Here is a 20,000-nt window from a genome sequence, read left to right as displayed (position 1 = left end):
TTCTTGGGATTTGTACTCCCCGCAAGCCTTCCCCCTGGCTCGTTTATGGAGCCAGCGGCGCAAATTTAAATGTTATTGGTGAGACCGTTCTCACGGTCACCCTGTCAGATGAATCATACTCGCACCCATTTGTTATTGTTGATGACCCAGTGATACCGGGATATGTGCTCCTCAGTCATGATTTCTTGTATAACACAGGACTTTTTCAAGTCCCTGAAGGTAATGTCGCCATTCATGGTGATTGCATTTATGAAGTCACTCCTCCCAGCCAAGCATGGCTTCGTTGTAATTCGGTTCTCACATCATCTAGTGTGCATGATGTTGACTCAAGGTTTCCCCGCGTGCCCGCTGACGTACCAACCACGCCTATCGATGTTTATGTTGATTCCCGTTCCGCAAAAAGATGTATGCGCCGATCCTTCCGTCACCTGAGGACCTAGTCTCCTCAGCGCCTGTTGATGTTTATGTTGATTCCCGGCCCGCGAAGTTGAACGCGCCGTCGCCACCGCCGCCTGAGGACGCAGTCCCCTCAGCGCCGCCCGCACAGTTGCCAAGTTTTGTAAAGGATTTCTAAAGATGTATCTCGCCGTCCGAGGAGGCCTTGCCTTCGGCGCCGCACGCTCTGCCGCCAGTCACGAGTGCTGGTTTGTCACGAAGTATTTCGCTGCCTGAGGACGGGCCATCCTCAGCGCCGCCGCATGTTTGCATATTGACTCTCTCGCATTCTGAGGACGCAGTTCCTGCAGACACATTTGATGTTTTATGTTCTTCGAAGTCCGAGCACGACGGCTAACAGCACTTCATATGCACCCCAGCGTCCGATACGCCTTTCTGCAAGGTTAATGAAAGTATCACATTGACACTGTTAACGCCGATGGCGGCATTAAAGGACGTAAATAGAGATAGATAGAGATAAACGACGTAAATAGAGATAGAGAAAAGAACGAAAAGAGATGACACCACTCCATACAGAGCCTATAGCCGCTCACATGGCCTCGACGGACAAATATATTTAATGCTCACCAGATGGGTCATGTCTCCCTATGGGTTAAGTCAGACAAATACTGCTTCGCTGTACTCGAACCCATTCCAGCTGAAGTGTTGACTCGCATTGAAAGCTGGTGTCATCGTGTGACCCCACACAGCCAGCCGCACCAAATGGCCCACATTCATCACCAAGGATGTTTATGTATTACAGACAGTACTCTCTTGTTTTCCCGTGCTGACAAAGCCACGATAGGCCGTGAAGGACCACAGACAGAGCGAAGAAATTATCATTGAAACAGTATAGAACGCCACACTGTCGTGAGAGGACGTGAACGACCTGTAAGATAAGAATAGCCACAAAGGACTGCGTCTGTTCTGCAATGTGTATGTATTTAGTGGTACAGATCTAGTTTAAGTGATCTATATCAACTTTATATCCTTGTTAGTATAATAACCATGTTTAAGTGTTCTATATCAACTTTAAATCCTTGTTTAGTGTAATAAACCTGTTTATGTACTTAGTGATAACAGAGATCTAGTTTAAGTGATTTATATTAAATTTATAACCCTGTTCAGTATAATAACACGCACTGCACAATTATAAATGTTAAAGGATTATTGTGACAGATTATACCAATGTTGATTGTAACCATGTAACATATTTCAGGTTTGACCACTTTCAATAAACTGGTGTGAGTGCTACACAGCGGTATCAGTCGTCCTTACATTAATTGAACAGCCGCAAAGGCTCATGCGGCAACAGTCAAACACAGCAACAGAACAAACGCAAGATACTGAGTGTGAGGATCACGCAGTTCGGAACGCAGCTGTCGCCGGTGGAAATCTACGGAGAATACACATCAATTTTCGCTCCTGTGAACCAGCGTAAAAGGGAAGTGAATCAAATAACCAAGTGATAAGTGACATGTCATAAATTAAAAATAGTACTGCGAAAGAGCTTAGGCTCATGCACTAGCATTGCGAAAGAGCTTAGGCTCATGCACTGGTATTGCGAAAGAGCTTAGGCTCATGCACTGGTATTGCGAAAGAGCTTAGGCTCATGCACTGATATTGCGAAAGAGCTTAGGCTCATGCACTGGTATTGCGAAAGAGCTTAGGCTCATGCACTTGTTCTGCGAAAGAGCTTAGGCTCATGCACTGGTATTGTGAAAGAGCTTAGGCTCATGCACTTGTTCTGCGAAAGAGCTTAGGCTCATGCACTGGTATTGCGAAAGAGCTTAGGTTCATGCACTTGTTCTGCGAAAGAGCTTAGGCTCATGCACTGGTATTGCGAAAGAGCTTAGGCTCATGCACATGTATTGTGAAGAGAAAAAGGGAGCTCGTGTGATGTGAAGTAGAGGGAAGAAAATACTCATGTGAAGTGATATAAATTGGTATTGCGAAAGAGCTTAGGCTCATGCACTGGTATTGCGAAAGAGCTTAGGCTCATGCACTTGTTCTGCGAAAGAGCTTAGGCTCATGCACTGGTATTGCGAAAGAGCTTAGGCTCATGCACTTGTTCTGCGAAAGAGCTTAGGCTCATGCACTGGTATTGCGAAAGAGCTTAGGCTCATGCACTTGTTCTGTGAAAGAGCTAAGGCTCATGCACTGGTATTGCGAAAGAGCTTAGGCTCATGCACATGTATTGTGAAGAGAAAAAAGGAGCTCATGTGATGTGAAGTAAAGGGAAGAAAATACTCATGTGAAGTGATATAAATTGGTATTGCGAAAGAGCTTAGGCTCATGCACTTGTTCTGCGAAAGAGCTTAGGCTCATGCACTTGTTCTGCAAAAGAGCTTAGGCTCATGCACTAGTATTGAAAGGGAGCTTAGGCTCATGCACATGTATTGTGAAGAGAAAAAGGGAGCTCGTGTGATGTGAAGTAAAGGGAATACTCATGTGAAGTGATATAATGGAAATTAGAAAAGAAAATGTCTGAGAAATTAGAGTCGATATCTTGTCTCATGAAGAACCCAGTGTTAATGAGAGACCTGAATCACCAAATGCCCAAGAGATTGTAGAAGCTATGAATGACAGAGAAACCATAAACCAACCCAGGGTATTGGGTATCGAAAGAGAAAAGCCAGAAGCAACTACCTTTGCCAGATTAGATGATCTATTACTGTGCCGTTTTGATACTTTAGAGACTCATCTGGGCAGAGTGGTAGAAGAGTTGCGTATTCTCTCAACCCAGTTGGTAAAACCGCGAGAATTGGAACCTGACAATGTAAGTGATATCAACCAGACCACACCCTCTGCTGATGCTGATGTAGCTGAGCATCAGGAAGGTATTCTAAAGAAAACATATAATACTGTCAATTCGGTAACAAGGGGAACATTAAAACGGGCTCATGAAACATCTGATGACAGTGAAACTGAGGCTGAAGACAGCGACAGTGAAAGGGACATGACTGATGATGATGACATTGGAAACCTGATGCCCAAAAGGAGAAAGAAAAATGGTGGAAAGACATCAGAGCAATATAGACGTTCAGTGATGGAGGCTATGAAAGTGGTAGAACATAAGTTACCCATGCTAGAGAGTGAAGGAACAGAACAGTATTGGTCCTTTATGAGTCAGTAGAAAGAGCGAACCAAAGGGCTATCAGCCAGGACCAAACTGAACCTGTTGTACAACCACTGTGATCCGAGACTCCGCATAAAAATCTCACACTGCCTAAAGATGTCCAGTAAGAAGGGCCTCAAAACAGCCACGAACGCACTCAAAATGAAGTTCGGTGATGTGACACAATACATAGAAAAACAGACTGAGAAATTGTTAAATTGGCCACATGTGAAGAGAAATGACTTAGAAGGGCTCACAGAGTTGTATGACTTTGTGGAATCAATTACATCTTTCACCAGCTCCTTCGATAGGCTACCAGAAATTGACATACCCTTCTACATAACGCAACTGACAAAAAGCCTTGATGATACTAGGATAGACCGATGGAACAATATAAAACCAAAGGCAAGCAAAAAGGGACGAGATATATTGCAGCTTAGAGAATTCTTACGAAAGGAAGTGGAAAACTTAGGCAGGTCAGCAAAGAGAGTTGGAGGGGCTTCATCCTCAGTAACTTATAAAGTTAATAGTAAAGAAATTCCTAAGGAGAGTCAGAGGCCTTCAGAATCGACTGACAAGGTTACAAAACGAGATCGAAGGGCAGAGTTTAGGTTTACAACCCAGACAACACCATCAACTTCAAGACCAATTACATGTGATCTTTGTTATGGAGAACATAGCCTGGCTTTCTGTGATTTGTTCAAGTCTGCCAGTATTCACCAATGCAGGAAGATTTTGATCGGCCACAGGAAATGCTTCAATTGCCTGAAATCTGGCCACAGTGCAAGGCAATGCAGAGCACGGCCATGCGATATCAATGGCTGTGGTGGATACCATTCAAGGTTGCTGCATGATACAGAATTTAGAAAGAGTGGGTCAATTGTTCATGTCAATGATGATAAAAACAAGAGGAAACCAATGGAAGTCCCAACAAAAAGGGAAGAAAGACAATGACTAGAAAGGAGGGAACATACAAATAGCATTAAGATGAGTAAAGGAGCAACACCTAGACACATTGCATTACCAATAGTCCCAGTCACAATAACATCCAAAGACCAAGCTGCCCAAAGGAGGGTAACTGCATATGCATTGTTTGATTCGGGGAGTACTAGGAGCTTCTGCTCACGGAAAATTGCAAAGTACCTAGATCTAGAAGGTGAAACTATGAAAACAACAGTTGCCACACTTTTGGAGAAGACATGTCAGAATGTAGAACAAGTAGAGTTGAGTGTAAGGGGGCTTCTCACAAAAAGACAAAGACCCATATTTCTCTCACAAGTTATTGTGATGGACACCTTCCCACAAGGCTTACTCCAAACCAAAACAGGCTTCACCGAAGTTTCTTGTTGGCCACATTTAAAGGACCTAGTTGGGATACAAGAGCGAACAACACATCTATCCTTTGAACTACTAATAGGACTAGATGCTCCTGATGCCATGGTGCCCATGGAAGTCAGGAGAGGAAGAGATGGAGAACCATTTGCTGTTAGAACAAAGCTGGAATGGACGGTAAATGGACCCTTACATCCTCAAAGGGCTTCAAATCTAAGCTTTGGAAACTATATCGACGAAACGGTGGACCATTCATATGAAAATGCAAATTGGGAAAGTGTAAAACAATTCTGGGATATTGAATCACAAACTGATATAGACGAAAAAGGGTGGTCAGTTGAAGATGGACATGTGATAGATCTCTGGAAAAGGGAAGGGTCTAGGGTCAGAGCCCACCACCAGTTGTCGATACCATTTAGGGAACAGGATCCAGGGCTACCAGATAACTGGACTATGGCCCGTCGACGATTAGACTCATTAAAGAGCAGATTTGAAAGGAATGTTGACTTGCATCAAAGATATGTAAAAGAGGTAGAGAATCTCATAAAAAAAAAGGGTTTGCTGAGCGAGTACACAAAATAGTTGGACCACTAAACAAAACCTGGTACTTACCACATCATCCAGTCTTCAACCCAAACAAGCCAGACAAACTTAGGATAGTTTTTGATTGTGCAGCTAGTTTCAAAGGAGTAAACTTGAATAAGAAAGTTATGCAAGGACCAGATTTAATGAACAACTTATTGGGTATTCTACTGCGATTCAGGGAAGGGCGAGTTGCATTGGCTGCAGATATAGAGGCAATGTTCCACCAAGTCCATGTTACACCAAGGGACCGTGATGTGCTATGGTTTCTATGGTGGCCTGGGGGAGACCTCTCTGAGAACCCAGTAACCTATCGAATGACAGTACATCTCTTTGGAGGGATATGAAGCCCCGCCTGTGCATCGTATGCGCTACACAAAACTCTAGACAAGGATGAAGGCCAACATTCAGCAGCAGCTAAGAAAATTTTCTATGTAGATGATCTTCTACTGTCAACTAATTCAGAGGAGGAAGCTGCAGAATATGCCATCAATTTGAGGGACACACTGCAAGCTGGAGGCTTCAGACTCACAAAATGGATGTCAAATTCAAGGAAAGTCATGAGAGTTATTCCCACAAATGAAAGAAGCCCCCGAATAAAGGACATAAACCTGACGATCGATAACTTGCCAATGGACAGGGCTCTAGGGGTTCTGTGGGATCTCGATGATGACGTGCTAAAGATCAGAGTGTCAGACCCATGAAGCCAACCACGCGCAGGGGCATACTGAGCATCATGAGTTCCATCTTCGATCCCTTAGGCTTACTAGCCCCTTTCACCATTAGAGCAAAACGAAAAACGAAGTTCGTCGCAAAATGGGTTGGGACGAAAATCTAACACCTAAAAATGAACAAAAATGGAGAAAATGGATGAATGACCTTGCAAAACTGGAAGGCTTTCAAGTACCACGTCACATAGCAGCAGCCCAGGTCAGCAGCAAATTAGTACATGCCCAACTACATCATTTCTGTGATGCCTCAGAAACGGCCTATGCTGTTGTAACGTACGTTCGGTTAGAACACAATAATGGAGATGTTCATATAAGCCTCCTTGGTGCCTGTGCAAGACTTGCACCCATTAAGACGACCTCTATTCCCCGTTGAATTGTGTGCTGCCACACTGGCTGCACAAGTTGACACAAAGATACGTCGGGAGATGACACTCATTCTGGAAGATTCTGTGTTCTGGTCTGATAGCATGATTGTTCTACAATATATCTCAAGTACCAGGCAATGCTTTCATACATTTGTAGCGAATCGACTTGGGACAATTCATAGGGCCTCCTCTCCGAACCAGTGGCGTCATGTACGATCAGAAGACAATCCAGCCGATGATGCTACTAGAGGCCTTTCAGCACAAGAGTTGATAAAGGGTGGACGATGGAAATTTGGTCCTTCATTCCTAAGGTATGAGAAGGACTGGCCACCCAAGTTGGTGATATCTGAAGCCTCCGATCATGATCCCGAGATACGTAAGCATGACCCTTTGCTAGCAACAACTGTGGAAGATCAAAACCCAACAGATAAACTGCTCGAACATTACTCATCATGGTATGAGTTACATCGTGCGGTAGCGTGGTTCCGCAGATTTGTGAAGTGGAACAAGGAAGGACGTTATCCTCAACCTCAACGCCTTTCAGTTACAGAAATTCATGATACAAGAGACTCCATACTAGCATACATACAAATTAGCAGTTTCAAGGATGAACGATGTTCATTACGCAGAGGAGGAAATTTGAAAAAACTCTACCGGCTTGAACCTGAGCTTGACAAACATGGGTTAATGAGGGTGGGGGGCAGGAGAATTCATTTTGGTGAATCAAGAGAACGGTGTAGACCAGTAATCCTGCCCAAGGACCACCATGTAACGAAACTGATTGTAAGGGATGCCCATATATTCTTAGCTGCACACTCAGGTAGGGAGCACACACTTTCTATCATTCGTAGAAACTACTGGATTATAGCATATAGACCATTAATAGATAAGGTCCTTAAGGAGTGTTTTGTTTGCCGCAAGGTAAACAGCAAACCTGCCACTCAACGTCAGGGTGATTTACCGATTGAAAGAGTCCTACCAGGAGGACCACCATTCATTCATACTGGGGTAGACTGTTTTGGACCTTTCCCTGTGTCATATATGCGTCGTACAATGAAGAGATATGGTTGCGTCTTCACTTGCCTTAGCTCAAGAGCAGTTCACATCGAAACCCTCCAAGTATTGGATGCAGATGCATTTCTTAATGCATTCGTTAGATTCACAGCGAGGAGGGGTACACCAGAGAAGATGTTTTCAGACAGGGGAACCAATTTCATCCGAGCCCAACGGGATCTACAGATTGCTCTACAGAACTGGAATGAAAATGTGAAGGTTGACAAGGCACTCAAGAAAAAGGGTGTTGAGTGGATATTCCACCCACCTATGGCATCACATATGGGTGGAGTATGGGAGAGGCAGATTCGATCAGTAAGGAAGGTGCTTTTGTCGATTGTTGGTCTACAGAGGGTCGATGATGACAGACTACAAACTTTATTCTGTGAAGTGGAAGCTACCCTAAACAACAGACCACTCACTGCTGTGTCGGGGGATATTAACGATCTTGAAGCATTAACACCAAACCATCTCTTACGTTTGCATTCTGGGGATGGTTAGACCTGGGAAGCATGCCAAGTAATAAGGCTTTCCGTCGAAGGTGGATCCACGCCCAATCCCTAGCTGACCGATTTTGGAAACGATGGAGTGAGGAGTACTTACACTCACTCAGAATGCGCAGAGGTAACATTAAACCATCTAGAAATGTGGCAGTTGTAGAACTGGTCCTATTAATAGAACCATTGGTACCCAGGAACCAGTGGAAACTAGGGCGAGTTATGGCAGTTATCCCAGGTTCAGATGGGCTTGTTAGAAAGGCCCAGGTCCGCACTGCATCAGGGTTTCTGACGCGACCTATTGTGAAACTGTGTCGCTTAGAAGGAGATTAGTTTTACATGCATGAGGAATACTGTTCTTCCATTTGTCATTGTCATTGCCACCGTGCTCTGTTGATAGCCCATTCTCGCCAGTGTTGGGCTCAGTTCGCCCAAAGCCGGGGAGTGTTAACGCCGATAGCGGCATTAAAGGACGTAAATAGAGATAGATAGAGATAAACGACGTAAATAGAGATAGATAGAGAAAAGAACGAAAAGAGATGACACCACTCCATACAGAGCCTATAGCCGCTCACATGGCCTCGACGGACAAACATATTTAATGCTCACCAGATGGGTCATGTCTCCCTATGGGTTAAGTCAGACAAATACTGCTTCGCTGTACTCGAACCCATTCCAGCTGAAGTGTTGACTCGCATTGAAAGCTGGTGTCATCGTGTGACCCCACACAGCCAGCCGCACCAAATGGCCCACATTCATCACCAAGGATGTTTATGTATTACAGACAGTACTCTCTTGTTTTCCCGTGCTGACAATGCCACGATAGGCCGTGAAGGACCACAGACAGAGCGAAGAAATTATCATTGAAACAGTATAGAACGCCACACTGTCGTGAGAGGACGTGAACGACCTGTAAGATAAGAATAGCCACAAAGGACTGCGTCTGTTCTGCAATGTGTATGTATTTAGTGGTACAGATCTAGTTTAAGTGATCTATATCAACTTTATATCCTTGTTAGTATAATAACCATGTTTAAGTGTTCTATATCAACTTTAAATCCTTGTTTAGTGTAATAAACCTGTTTATGTACTTAGTGATAACAGAGATCTAGTTTAAGTGATTTATATTAAATTTATAACCCTGTTCAGTATAATAACACGCACTGCACAATTATAAATGTTAAAGGATTATTGTGACAGATTATACCAATGTTGATTGTAACCATGTAACATATTTCAGGTTTGACCACTTTCAATAAACTGGTGTGAGTGCTACACAGCGGTATCAGTCGTCCTTACATTAATTGAACAGCCGCATAGGCTCATGCGGCAACAGCCACCATTCACGGATTGCATGGTGCCGGTGAGCGTGCCATTTACGATTGGAACGGTACTGGTGTGTCCCGATGGTGTAAGGATACATGGTTTAGTAACCCTACCCGCGCTTTACACGGCGAAGGATGGTCAATTTGCGTTACGTCTGATCAACGTTAACGAGACCCCGGTTTGCCTAGAGCGTGCAGCGAGAGTGGTTGACTGCGAAGTCACGCACCTCCCGGTAGTTGAACATGACTTCCCTGTTCCTGTGCCGGCCGCCATCGCCACACCTGCCCCTGGCTCACGAATACCTGCAATCCCGAATGTTGCAACGCATGAATTCCCCCCCTTTCGAGATTCCCGTAGGAAATGCCGTAATAGAAAGATCATTCGCAGAATTTCATAACTTGCTCCCCAATCAAAACCGTCCCATCGGACGTACAGATATTCTACAGCATATTATTAACTTAGAAAAAGAGGCACGCCCAGTGTACATTCCTGTCTCACACTTATACATATTAGACGCCAATGACCTACGCACAAAGCAAAGAGAAGATGTACTTTATAAAGATTTGATTCAGTCATTGGAAGATGTTGCCGCACGAGCTATTACGGCTTTCAATTAATGTAAGGACGACTGATACCGCTGTGTAGCACTCACTCTAGTTTATTGAAAGTGATCAAACCTCAAACATGTTACGTGATTACAATCAACATTGGTATAATCTGTCACAATAATCCTTTAATATTTACAATTGTGCAGTACGTGTTATTATACTAAACGGGGTTATCAAGTTGATATAGATCACTTAAACTAGATCTCTGTCATCACTAAATACATACACAGCGTGTTATTATACTAAACAAGGATATAAGTTGATATAGATCACTTAAACTAGATCTCTGTTACCACTAAATACATACACATTGCGGAACAGACGCCACTCTGCGTATGTGGTCCTTCACGGCCTATCGTGGCTTTGTCAGCACGGGAAAACAAGAGAGTACTGTCCGCGATAGATAAACATATCTTATGTGACGAATGTGGGCCATGTGGTGCGGTTTGCTGCGTGGGGTCGCTCGATGGCACCAGCCTTCAATGTGCGTCAACATTTCGGCTGGAAAGGGCTCGAGTACAGCGAAGCAGTATTCATCTGAACTAACCCATATGAAGAGCATTAAATATGTTTGTCCGTCGAGGCCCCTGTGAGCGGCTATTGGTTCCGTATGGAGTGGTGTCTGTGAGTTTTTGTTCTCTTCTTCTCTTTCTTCTATCTTTCGTTAACGTTCTTTTCACTATCTATCTCTATTTACGTCCTTTAACGCCGTCATCGGCGTTAACAGAAGAGGACCCTTCCCGCCCTCTACCACCCCGTAGAAATGTTCCCACAAAAGATTTGTATTTGCAAGACGGCATACTTTATCGTCGTTCCGCCCCCAAGAAGTCACGCGGCTGTAGACAACGCTATATTTACACACAGGTCGATATCCCCGAGTCGCTCGTACCCACATATGACATTCCTGAACGCCCCTTCCAACGTGTTAGTGTTGATTTTCTTTCTGGTTTTACTACCTCCGCTGCGAATAACCGCTACTTACTTGTCTTCATCGACAACTTCTCACAATAATGTGAACTAATCCCCATCCCTGATAAATCTGCACTAACCATTGCACACGCTTTCTTAGAAAATATCATTTGTAGACATAACACACCTGATGAATCAGTCTCTGACAACGGAACTGAATTTAATAAATCGTTGCTTAAATCAATTTGTGACACTCTTAAAGTGAAGAAATTTAACATATTACCTTACAGATCACAAGCAAATGGAATAACAGAGAGACTAAATCGCACTATTCTAAACATACTCCACACACTTATTAGCCTGGGATGAATGGATCCCCATTGTTCAAATGGTTATTTTTTCCAAAACCAAAGTAGATTTGGTTGTGTTGGTCCGTGGCAGTAAAGCGTTCTTTTCTCTGCCTCAAAACCTATGATATGAAAAGAACGCGGCAGTCCACATACTGCCGCCACCCCACTTTAGGTACACTGAAACTGAAAGTCAATCAACATCGAGCTTAAAGCAGAAAGGCAATATCAACAGCATGACAATACCTTCAGTATTCCAATTAAAGTTGAACAAAACATAATTATATTTATTTGTGGCCAAAAAAATTTGTAGGATGAATGATTCCGACATCTATATTCCATACTCCATAGTGGGGTGGCGGCAGTATGTAGACTGCCGCATTCTTTTCATATCATAGGTTTTGAGGCAGAGAAAAGAATGCTTTACTGCCACGGACCAACACAACCAAATCTACTTTGGTTTTGGAAAAAATATCAGTCTTTTTCAGTGTTCAGAGACCTAATAGGTTTAATTGACCAATTATCTAATTGAGGGAATAATAATGAATGGTCTCATGTGGCACCTACTACACTCAATCAATGTCAACAAGACAGATATCGTTGGATTTACGACGCTATCTTATGTGTGAGCCGAGATACGAGCGTTAATTGGTTTAATTGGCCAATTATTCAATTAATGAAATTGATGTTTCATCCAATAGCCAACGCAGCGATATGAAAAGCACTAAGAATTAATTTTGAGTTGAAACTGTTTTTTTTTTTTCAGACATTAAACGTCAAATACAAGTGGTGTTGTGTGTGCAAAAATCGGCTTACCGCGTGTTACTAATGACGTCACAAATACGTCATCAAAATAAGGATACTACCTCAAAACCAGTTATTAGCAAATTCGAGACTACAACCGACATCATATCGAAAGATGAAGGCCTGGGACATCCCCGTTCTCTCACATTAAGGTTTACCGTTTTAATGTTTTTTCGCGACTTTTTCGCGTCAAAATGGTTTAAAAAGTCGCGAATATCTCAACAATGCATGGAAGCCCGGAACGTTTTGACGGCATTTTCAGAAAGTACATTAAATTTCATTTCTAAGCTAGCATGATCATTTTTTCCTATCTCGAAAGTTTCATATAAAAAAATTGAGTTGATAAACGTCTTTTTTTGGATAGTTTGATCTTGAAATTCGTGATTTTGTGACGTCATTATGACGTCATCACTGCGTCATCAGATGTTTTTTCAGGACAGTTTTTGAAAGTTTGAACTTTCTTCTTTCCAATGCTGTGTTGCTAAATCGCGTATCTTTTACACTTCTCGAGATATATCATCACAAAGAGGACCCACTTTTTGCCTATAAATATCCTCTACCTGTATGTATATAATCGTACCCATTTTTAACAACACCCTCATTTTCGGCGATTTCAGGTTGTAATAACTCGGCCGTTTTTAATCCAATCGATCTGAAATTTTGACAGTCGCGTCTTTGTGTACTAAAATGCACGGAATACTAAGTTTTAAGTAATTCGGACGTCGGGAAGTTGGGTAAATTTTTACCTGAAATTCGGCGAATCCACAGAAACATATAGTAGGGGGCTGGCAAGCGGAGTTACCGGAACTTGTCCTACGACTCTCGGACTGTACCAAACTCACCTCCGGTGCGAGGGCCGAAGGCCCGAGCACCGGAGGCTCGTCTACGAGCTCACCCTCGGACCCTTCGGGTCCTCGGGCTCGCATACTGCCACGGGGGGCGTGCCAGCCCCCTGATTAATAGTACTTACCACAGCACTTTAGGCGACATACCACACTTCATTCTTTATGGTGAAGACAGAAGACTTCCCTATGAATTTATAGAACAGAACCCCTCCCCTCTATACACAGATGACTTTGTAAAATTAGCTATTGCTAGAAAACAGGAAATTTACAAACAAGCACGAGAATACCTACAAATCGAGCGAGACAAAATTATAGCCCAACAACATCGTCTCGCACGACGTAGACATTGACATTGGAATATTGGTTTTTCATCAACTTATTGACAGCTCCTCCCATGCCAAAACTATCACCCAAATTTGAGGGACCATTTCGTGTAATACAAGTCAGGAGAAATAAAGCCCTCTGCAAGTCACTCATTAATAGTGCTCAGTCATGGTTCCATTTCGATACACTTAAGCTTACAAAATACTACGAAGACGAATTTAACATTCAACACCCTAGTTGAATGTTAAATGAGAGAGTAACACTAACATATCTCCTGCATGAATACCAAAATATTCACTCTTCATTTTTTCCCCCTCACATTACCTGACGCAAACATCCTATACTTCCCCTCTACCACACAGATCAGTTATCATGAAACAACACACACGCACAAATCAAGGTCACAGACACTCTTCCTCCCTCGTTTTCTGCCGACTCGACTCCGAGCGGTTCCCCATCAGCCCATCTCGTCGTTTTTGTTTGATTACCTTCCACACTCTCCGTCCTTAGATCCTGTGTCACTATCGTTTCCCACTGTTAATGTCTCTATCCCTGACGTAAATTTCAGAATGTTACCCAATTTTACTGATCAGCCTGATTTCTTCGACTTCATCGTGTTACCTTTGGATTTCCTGTTCTATCAACCCTCGTTGGCATCTTCCTTGTATTTGCCGCATTCTATATTTTTCGTAGAAATGTTATAAGGAACCTCAACAACAAGGTTTCCGAGCCTGTGAATGCTATCCATCCCGTAGACTAGCACCCAAGAACGATGCTCCTTTTCTTTTGTTTGTTCTTTCTAAGCACGATTATACTGTTTGCTTGGTTATCATATTCAGATGTTACTTACTTTCCTTGCCTCTCATGTTCACTGTTTTGCTTTTGTTTGTTCTTCTGTTCACTATTATGCTGTTTGCTTTGTTGTCATTATTCAGACGTTACTTATTTTCCTTGCCTCTCATGTACACTGTTTTCCTTAGCTCACTATTATGCTATTTATTTGTTGTTATATGCACCGTCTTTTCGCCACTTCTCCTGTTTATCCTGCATTCACTATTTTTTGTATTATTGAATTTATTTTCTCATAGAACACATTTTCCCATGTTCAATATCTTTCTCTATGTACTCTCACTATACTGTGTTCTTATATATGCCCATATATGTGTTTACATTATGTATGCAATATTTACTGTTATGCTATGACTTATATATATGTGTATTTTAATATTTTAGTTAGCTAGTTGTTTGTGCCTTGCATTTACTCTGACATACCATGCGTGAGTTCGGCGCGGTAGCGTGGCAGAGCGGTGAAAGCACTGCACTCTGTACGATGCATTACTTGTAACACCGTACCTGAGAACAACTGATTAAGTTCTGTTGTCCAATATATATATAACAGTATATGCATCTCCAACATTTATCTTAAGCTTTCTTTGTTATATTTAGAGCATATTATTATTATCATTATTACTATTAGTCTCATTGTATTCATATAGTTGTACTAATTATTTTAGTCCTAATGTCTTTGTTCAAGTCTGTATATCTATGTCTACGTTTCATGCAGACCGCCCGAGCGCGTCTCGCAATTTTCCGTTGTGTCTAAACCATTTCCCTGTGGAAGCCTTCTTGCCTAGACTACACAACTCAGGCATTCGGCAGTCTGACTACCGAACCAAATATGGTAGTCCAGGTCGCCGTCGCCGTCATGTAAGTAATCTCATGACGTCATGTAAACAAGCCTACGGGCCCGAATATAAACGCTCCCTTTGGTGAATCTCACCAGACAAGGAACACCAGGGGCATACTCAACAACTCTGTAGTATTGCTGCCAAGAATAAACCCTGTTAACCTGAACCTTCGTCTGGACTTCTCTCTCTCTGGACTTCGTCTGGACTCTCTCTCTCCCTGCAGACTTCGTCTGGAGGGAGAAAGAGAGAGAGAGAGAGAGAGAGAGAGAGAGAGAGAGGAGGGGGGAGGGAGGGAGGGAGGGAGAGAGGTTGGGAGATAGATAGATAGAAAGAGCGAGAGAGAAGGGAAGAGAGACAGAGATAGATAGATAGAGAGTGAGAGAGAGAGAGTGACAGAGAGAAAAAGAGGGAGAGAGAGAGGGGAAGAGGTTGGGAGATAGATAGATAGATATAAAGAGAGAGAGAGAGAAGGGAAGAGAGATATATGGAGAGAGACGGGGGGGCGAGAGATAGAGAAAGAAGAGAGAGAGAGAGATTAAGTGAGAGAGAGGGGGGGGGAGGGAGAAAGAAAGAGAGAGAGGGAGGCAGGGAGAAAGGGAAGGGGAAGAAAGAAAGAGAGTAAGAGAGAGGGAGGGAAAGAGAGAGGGAGAGAGTAAGAGGGAGGAAGGGAAAGAGAGAGAGAGAGAGTGGGGTGGGGGAGAGAGAAAGAGAGAGAGAGATAGAGAGTGTGAGAGAGAGAGAGAGATTAAGAGAGAGTGGGGGGGAGGGAGAAAGAAAGAGAGAGAGGGAGGCAGGGAGAAAGAGAGAGGGGAGGGGAAGAAAGAAAGAGAGTAAGAGAGAGGGAGGGAAAGAAAGTCAGAGGGAGGAAGGGAAAGAGAGAAAGAGAGAGAGAGAGAGAGAGAGAGAGAGAGAGAGAGAGAGAGAGAGAGAGAGAGAGAGAGAGAGAGAGAGAGAGAGAGAGAGAGAGAGAGAGAGAGAGAGAGAGAGAGAGAGAGAGAGAGAGAGAGAGATTAAGAGAGAGAGAGGGGGGAGGGAGAAAGAAAGAGAGAGAGGGAGGCAGGGAGAGGGGAGGGGAAAAAAGAAAGAAAGTAAGAGAGAGGGAGGGAAAGAGAGAGAGAGAGAGAGAGTAAGAGGGAAGAAGGGAAAGAGAGAGAGAGAAAGAGAGAGTGGGTTGGGGGAAAGAACCTTCGTCTGGACTTCTCCTCGCTACCAAAGTGTCAACCTGTACGAGACTCTGTCAAGAAACGCCTGCTGACCGCACCTGTCGGCCACTTACAATGTGATGAGTGAAGTGTTGCATCAATACATAGCTCTTGCTATGAATTGAGAGAGAAAGGGGGGGGGATGGGAGCGAGAGACAGAGAAAGAAAGAAAGAGAGAAATGGAGAGAGAGAGAGAGAGAGAGAGAGAGAGAGAGAGAGAGAGAGAGAGAGAGAGAGAGAGGGGGGGGGGGGGGGAGAGAAAGTGAGAGAGAGAGAAAAAAAAAGAGAGAAAGAAGGGGGAAGGAGGGAGGGAGAGAGAGAGAGAGAGAGAGGGATGGATGGAAGGAGGGAGGGAGAGAGAAAGAGAGAGAGAGAGGAAGAGAGAGAGAGAGGGGGGGAAGGGAAAAAGAGGGATAGAGAGAGAAAGAGGGGAAGAGGTTGGGAGATAGATAGATAGATAGATAAAGAGAGAGAGAGAGAGAAGGAAAGAGAGATAGATAGAGAGAGACGGGGGCGAGAGATAGAGAAAGAAGAGAGGAGAGAGAGAGAGAGAGAGAGAGAGAGAGAGAGAGAGATTAAGAGCGAGAGAGGGGGGGAGGGAGAAAGAAAGAGAGAGAGAGAGGCAGGGAGAAAGAGAGAGGGGAGGGGAAGAAAGAAAGAGAGTAAGAGAGAGGGAGGGAAAGAGAAAGAGAGAGAGTTAGAGGGAGGAAGGGAAAGAGAGAGAGAGAGAGAGAGAGTGGGTTGGGGGAAAGAGAAAGAGAGAAAGATAGAGAGTGTGTGTGTGTGTGTGTGTGTGTGAGAGAGAGAGAGAGAGAGAGAGAGAGAGAGAGAGAGGGAGAGGGAGATAGAGAGTGTGTGTGTGTGAGAGAGGGAGGCAATCGCCGGGTCAGGTCGGGTCAGCTTTGATAGATAGGTAATTCACACATCGTTGCCTTCCCAAGTACCTATGACCACAGTAATAAACACTATCACAACACGTAGAAGCAGGCGGAGAAATCAGGCGTAAGTGATAGCGCAGTCAATTCCAGTCTCCGTATGTTCCAGATTTCCTGCCAATATGGCAGGAAATCTGAAACATACAGAGACCGGAATCGACGCCTGATTTCTCCCCCTGCTTCTACGTGTTGTGATAGTGTTTATTACTGTGGTCATTGTGCTATAGTGTATATATCTATTGTGTACCATAATGTCAGACTATCTGTGTTATCGAATAAACCTAAACTATACAAACCCAGTGTCTGGCATCAATACCTTATTTGTGTGAGTTATTATTTCCAACAAACTAAGACACCCATCACAGAGAGAGAGAAAGAAAGGAAGAGGGAGATAGAGAGGGGGGGTGAGAGAGAGAGAGAGAGTGAGAGTGTAAGGTTGTGGTCAGCAGAATGTCAAGATGACACTGGTAGTGTGATGAGTGTCGTAGGGTTGAAGCCAGACGAACTTTCAGTTTCAAAGAGGTTTATTCCACAGAGCAGCTTGTAGTACACAGTGGTAGAGGGACACCTCAAAAGAGAGTGGCACCTCGTATGAGCCTGGTCTCGTCTTGTCTGATTATCCTCACGATGGAGGCCTATTTATATAATACAAAGGTTCACAGGAATGCAATGAGAGACACCTCAAGAGAGAGTGGCACCTCATATGAGCCTGGTCTCGTCTTATTCGACTATCCTCACGATGGAGGCCTATTCATACCATACAAAGGTTTATAGGAATGCAAACAGTGAAGCTGATTGCCAAGGACTAGAAGGTCCATAAGATCTAATTTTGTGGTAAGCTTCGCATGAGGCTACGTGATCTGAAGCCGGGCCGGACGTCGGTCTGTCATATCATATACAGAATTGAATCCGGCGTGCAAGACGATGTTGCTGAGCCACAATTTTATCTCTCTTTACCTAAAGATGCTTATGAACATGCTGGTAAATCTCTTGCTTTCGAACAATAGCTAATTTAACGAAATCATCATTATATAAAGGAGAGGGTGTTTGCTCTATAAGTTCATAAGGAAGTCTACGGTCTTCACAATAAAGAATGAAATGCAGAATATCCCTTAAGGTGCTGTGATAAGTATTATTAACGGCCATTTAAACAATCGGAATCCATACATCCCAGTCTAACGAAAGTGTGGTAAGTGTGGCACGTAGCATTTTTAAAATGGTGCAGTTCAGTCTTTTGGTGAATCCATTAGATTGAGGTCTACAAGGTAATACATGAATTTTCTTAATTTTCAATGTGTTACAAATTAACTGTAACAAGGAATTATTGAACTCATTACCGTTATCTGAAACCAATTCATCAGGAGTGTTACGTCTACAAATGATATTTTCCAGGAAAGCACGTGCGATGGCTAATGCGGATTTGCCAGGGATAGGAACTAGTTCTCAATGGCGTGATAAATTGTCTATAAAGTAGCAGTTATTAGCAGCAGAGGTAGTGAAACCTGAAAATATGTCAACGGACAACGTCAGTGGATCTCTCTATATTTCACCTACTTTCTCTGCATCTAATACTTCTAAATGGGACACAGGAATATGAGACAGTGAATCTGCGACCCAATTACTGGCACCTGGGGTGAAACAGATGCCTGGGTTGAATTCTAATGGCGTATCGATCCATCTCACTTAATGACCACTAAGGGATTTAGAATTAGTGAGGAGGTGGCATAAAGGTCTATGGTTTGTCAGCACTTCTATATCGTAGCCCAGGATTAACTCTCTAAAATGTTTTAGGGCCCATACAATGGCTAACGACTCTTAGTCAGTAACACTCTAACGAGTATCGGCGTAGTTTAGCTTGCTACTAGCTAATGCAATAGGTCGTATACAACCAAAAGTATTTTGCAAGAGGGCTGCTCCTACACCCAAAGTGGACGCATCTGTCGCTAACATGAAGGGGCCATTAAAATCTGGAAATGTAAGAACTGGAGCTTAAGTGAGCATAGATTTTGACTTCTCAAATGAAATTTGTTGTTTATCATTCCAGGTAAAGGGGACAATTTTTGCAAAAAGACGAGTTAGGAGGGCGGCAATTTGAGCAAAATTTTTGATGAAGGGTCTGTAAAATCCTGCAAGGCCGAGGAAAGATTTGACTTGCTTTGTATCTGTTGGTTTGGGGAAATTTAACATGTCATCTACTTTTTTGGAAGTTGGTGTTAGGCCATTTGAATCAATAGTATGGTCGAGGTTTCTGAAAGAACATGCAATTACTTCAGGTTTAGGGTTAGAAAATTTTCATGAGGGGTAGAAAATGCTGTCTTATCCCTCAACTTAGGGTCTAAGGGGACTTGGATATAAACTATAGCACAATGACCACAGTGATAAACACTATCACAACACGTAGAAGCAGGGGGAGAAATCAGGCGTCGATTCCGGTCTCTGTATGTTTCAGATTTCCTGCCTATATGGAAGGGGTTCCCATCCGCCGTGCCCAACGGTGGTTATGTGGGAAGGTAGTATGGAATGTAGGAGGCGTGACAGTCAAAGGTATTAAGCTCTTTGTGAGAGAGAGAGGGGGGGAGGGGGGGAGAGAGAGACAATGAAAAGGATCTACAGGACTGTCAGGACAAGGGAACCATCCACATTCGTCTTGTAGAGCTTCCGGCCGTATTCTTGGACGTATTCTGCATGTCGTGGCCATGTCATGTTCATGTTGTGTCCATATCATGTTCATGTCACGAAGGCGGTATTCTAGGATGCAAAAGCGTGGCACTTCTGCATCAGCTGCTTCACGTTTACCAACTGTTTCAGATGAATGACACTGTCCAAACGACAAATTCAAAAGAGAAACTACAATCATAGGTAGCACTAACAAAATATAATTAAATATTGGTATGAATCA

The 20,000-nt window shown here is 43.4% G+C and overlaps 3 protein-coding genes across 3 annotated transcripts in view; 2 read left to right on the top strand and 1 right to left on the bottom strand.

The window, feature by feature from the left end:
* The window catches only part of LOC147467556 (sialin-like), a 58,924-nt gene that overhangs the window by 30,985 nt on the left and 7,939 nt on the right, over positions 1-20,000 (bottom strand). The window lies entirely within an intron of this gene.
* On the top strand, positions 3,671-4,507 carry LOC147467557 (uncharacterized). The gene has a single exon (XM_086531275.1). The coding sequence runs from the start codon at positions 3,671-3,673 to the stop codon at positions 4,505-4,507; it is 837 nt and encodes a 278-aa protein (XP_086387401.1).
* On the top strand, positions 6,168-8,117 carry LOC122265846 (uncharacterized). Its single transcript, XM_086531273.1, has 2 exons — positions 6,168-6,271; positions 6,551-8,117. The coding sequence occupies exons 1-2, from the start codon at positions 6,168-6,170 to the stop codon at positions 8,115-8,117; spliced, it is 1,671 nt and encodes a 556-aa protein (XP_086387399.1).

Source organism: Penaeus japonicus, unplaced genomic scaffold (genome assembly GCF_977035675.1).
Source record: "Penaeus japonicus unplaced genomic scaffold, GWHDUDI00000001_assembly GWHDUDI00000035, whole genome shotgun sequence".
Classification (NCBI taxonomy): Eukaryota; Metazoa; Arthropoda; class Malacostraca; order Decapoda; family Penaeidae; genus Penaeus; species Penaeus japonicus.
Note: the sequence above shows the minus strand (reverse complement) of the source record. Positions and strands in the feature narration are given on the sequence as shown.